The sequence below is a fragment of the Atta cephalotes genome (assembly GCF_000143395.1).
Source record: "Atta cephalotes unplaced genomic scaffold scaffold00075, whole genome shotgun sequence".
NCBI classification, from domain to species: Eukaryota; Metazoa; Arthropoda; class Insecta; order Hymenoptera; family Formicidae; genus Atta; species Atta cephalotes.
In genome coordinates this window covers 334,462-337,900 of record NW_012130139.1, presented here as the reverse complement: position 1 = coordinate 337,900, position 3,439 = coordinate 334,462, and the positions used below count along the sequence as shown (strand labels likewise).

The 3,439-nt window shown below is 28.7% G+C and overlaps 1 protein-coding gene across 1 annotated transcript; it reads right to left on the bottom strand.

Annotated features, from left to right (window-relative positions):
• Positions 1–275: 275 nt before the first annotated feature.
• LOC105624243 (DNA primase small subunit) lies at positions 276–2,769 on the bottom strand. Its single transcript, XM_012205602.1, has 7 exons — positions 2,673–2,769; positions 2,431–2,581; positions 1,837–2,012; positions 1,145–1,343; positions 861–1,071; positions 383–776; positions 276–301 (listed from the first exon to the last, which is right to left on the bottom strand). The coding sequence occupies exons 1-7, from the start codon at positions 2,767–2,769 to the stop codon at positions 276–278; spliced, it is 1,254 nt and encodes a 417-aa protein (XP_012060992.1).
• Between the last annotated feature and the right edge of the window lie 670 nt (positions 2,770–3,439).

The following is a 3,439-nucleotide window of genomic DNA, read 5'->3' as shown; positions in this document are numbered from 1 at the left end:
TCAATTTCGTGGGAAAAATTTGAAAGTCGAAATGATTTTTGTTCGATCCAGATTTCAAACAGTGTATCTCTCTTTGCTCTCCTCCTCACCTTCATTATTACCTAGCAACTTATCTTCAGACTATGATATATAAATCAGAGATGATAGATTTTTTGCTATAAAAAAATGTTTTCTTATTTCTATGAAAATACAAGAACATACACTTAATAAATAATATTATTACTTTGAATGTAGCAATTTTTAGAAGGTAATTTTTTATATTATTGTAAGATCTCTTAAAATTCCATACTGTCGGCTGAAACTAAAAACAAACGTGCTAGAAGTTACGATTATTAATTGTACAAAAATTGTATCAAAACTAATTATTTAATGATGAACTTACTTTTTCCTTTTAATCGTTGTTCCCGTCGGTCAGCTTCCAAATGTCGTAAAAATTCTTGGAAAACATGCAGCGACTTATTCAAGCTCGTTTTCTTGTAATCTTTAATTCGTTTTTTATTTAACTCATATGTCTCTTCTTCAGTTTTGTCCTTTACGTCATACGCATTGATTTCTTCTATTAGTGTCATTATTGTAGGGACTTTATCAGAATCAAATTTATCTACTGCACTCGCATTGAATGGTATACAAATTTTACCAGTCTTTGGATGGACGCAAAAAGGAGATTTTAACAAGTGATTTAAGCCTTTGCTAACATTTATGTCTAATCTTGGATATGAGTACTGTAATTTTATTTCCTCGATTAAATGTCGATATAAATACCATTTCCGGTCCCCCTGAACAAAATCAATTAAATAACTTCAATGTTTTAAATTAAAGTACAATAATATAAAGTAAAATTGTTAGAGATATATTCATACCCCCGTTCGTTTAGATGCGATATATTGTAAAAATGCATTCCATCTTGCTTCGCTGGTACTTTCTTTATCGAACAATACCTTCATTTCTTGTCTGTCTTCGTCATTAGGTAGTATTGGCAGAAACTTTTCAATTCCTTCTTCCGTGCCCAACATATTCTGCTCTTTGACGCACATTTCAACAAAAACAGGATCGATTATATCGAGAGCACGCCTGTAATATAATGTTCTCTTTATATATTCTTGATTTTTATTTAAATTATTATTACAAATGCTATAAAACCTACTTAACAGAATGATGAATTTTATCGCCAGTAAGATGTACTTTCTTTTTCATGAATTCACCTCCACCTATGATTTGTAAATATTCGGCAATCGCTGCTCGTACTTGCCCTGATAAAGAGCGTGCTGCAGGGTCACATACCCAACAATGAATACCTCTTCTGCCAGAGAATACCCATAAAAGATGTTTATATCCAAAATCCACTGTGTGTGTATATATATATAAAAAAGAAAATAATCATTTCAAAACATTAAAGATATTAAGAACATATAGTGATAGTATAAAGATATATGAAGAGTTTAACTTTAAAAATATTGTTTTGTTCAAAATTTATAATTTTCAAAACAAGAGAAAGAAATTCACAAGGAAATCATGCGCCTTCGAAAAAATAACAATTTACCAATCAGTAGGATGTAAAATATTAAACAAAATTATTAAACAATTTCTAATTATAAACAAATGCAATCTGTTTGTTTCTAGTTAAAGGACATAACACACATCAAACATCTATATTTTATCAGTATACAAATTGACGCTGAAAAAAATGCTTTTTAAACATTCCAAAATAGCTAAATAGCATTATCTTCCATTATTGAACATTACACCATCTTTAACTAAAAAAAATGATATTTTGGGTTTTCAAAATGTATTTCGAAAGTGCACTTCATATAGTGTGATAATATACAGATATCTTACATCTTAATGCACTGTCTAATATCTTACAGGCAAGTGACATGAATTTCCAACACTTGCCACAAATGTCTGCCCCTTTGCAACATGTTCTTACTTCATCGTAATCTGTCATATCTATATCAAATACCAATTCTCTTTCTACTGGCTGAAAATTAGGACCTCTTCTTTGATCTTTCGGCCTAAAATTAAATGCTTAATTTTATTCACTCATTATGTTTTATAGCAGATTATGCTGTGTGGCTTCTGCTCGATTTTTGTTGACACTCCATTATATCAGTAAGTTCTACTGTTAGAATACAAGCTCAATGCTAATGCAGTTATTTTTTAATATAATGTAGTATTCTATTCAAATTTGCTAGCAAATTACTAGTATGTTGTTAATATTTTGCTTAGAATTAAAGTCTAATACAGTGATTAGTTGTCAGATCGTAGAAATAATATCATTTAAAATCACTTAAAACAGTCGTGATTAAAATTAAAAATTTCAAAATTATAGGTTTTCCAAAAATATCCTAATTTTATAAAAGAATTTAATTATTAATAAGAAGAAATAATACAATTTGGAAATTTTGTACAATAAATTGTGATATACTTTACTGAACATTATAAACTGCTCCTATGTCTATTTTATGTGGTAGCACTCTTTTAATTTCATCTGACAGTCCTTTTTGGTCATTGAAAGATTGATAACGTATATAAATATCATTTGAGAGGGTAAATGAGAATTCTCTCTTGCTAAAAGTTACCGCTAAAGAGAAAAATAAAAAAGTGATATATTATTATATATACATACATTTCAAGTATATGTTAAATTTATAGAGGGACAATAGAAATCTTACCATTTCCATAACTTAACCATCTATGATAATCGGCAAAAGGAAATAATCTTGAATAATAAATTGGTAATAAATCCAATAAATCAGAAACATCACCCATTTTAATGTTATTAATACAAATATAAGGTTATAAACATGCAAGTTCAAAATATGCCAATTGCTACTATAGATTTCCCAATTATTGAATATATCACTTCAAACAATGTTACATATACATATATCTAAAATGTTAGAAAAATGTAAACTCGTTTCAACGCACATCAATCAAGTTACATGTAAAGACCATGACGTTCAATTTTACAGAAGAAAAATGGCGCGAAATTCATAGAGCCGGATTAGGTTAAGTTTAGCCACCGACGAGATACTATTAAAGACCGTCCCTGGGACACGATTCCGTAACTGTTTTAACTTTATTCCATAACTGTCTTTAATCCATAACTATCCTATCGTGGTAAAGCAGGAAGCTTTAGGTGCATCTATACCTGAGAAAAAAATTTCCACTTATCAACAAAGAGAAGCTCTGTTCTCTCTGCTTTTTTTAAATTTGCACTAATTTTTAATTTTACTTTGAGATTATTTTATGCTACTTCATTTCGATCTATACAATTTACTTGTTGTATTATAAATAAATGTTTCTTGAGATGCTTGGATTTTCAAAATTTATATATATATATATATATATAAAACTTTACATACATATGTATGGATAACTTTAAGATATTAATATATAAATTTCATGTACAAGAGTACAGAACGTACGCGTGAAACAT

What these genes read in the sequence shown, in the direction of transcription:
- LOC105624243 (XM_012205602.1), bottom strand. Translation starts at nt 2,769, where the DNA reads ATGGGTGATGTTTCTGATTTATTGGATTTATTACCAATTTATTATTCA. An exon ending in ATTAGACAGTGCATTAAGAT is followed by an intron (nt 1,344 to 1,836) that starts GTAAGATATCTG and finishes ATACACACACAG; the next exon opens with TGGATTTTGGATATAAACAT. An exon ending in TCGCATCTAAACGAACGGGG is followed by an intron (nt 777 to 860) that starts GTATGAATATAT and finishes GATTTTGTTCAG; the next exon opens with GGGGACCGGAAATGGTATTT.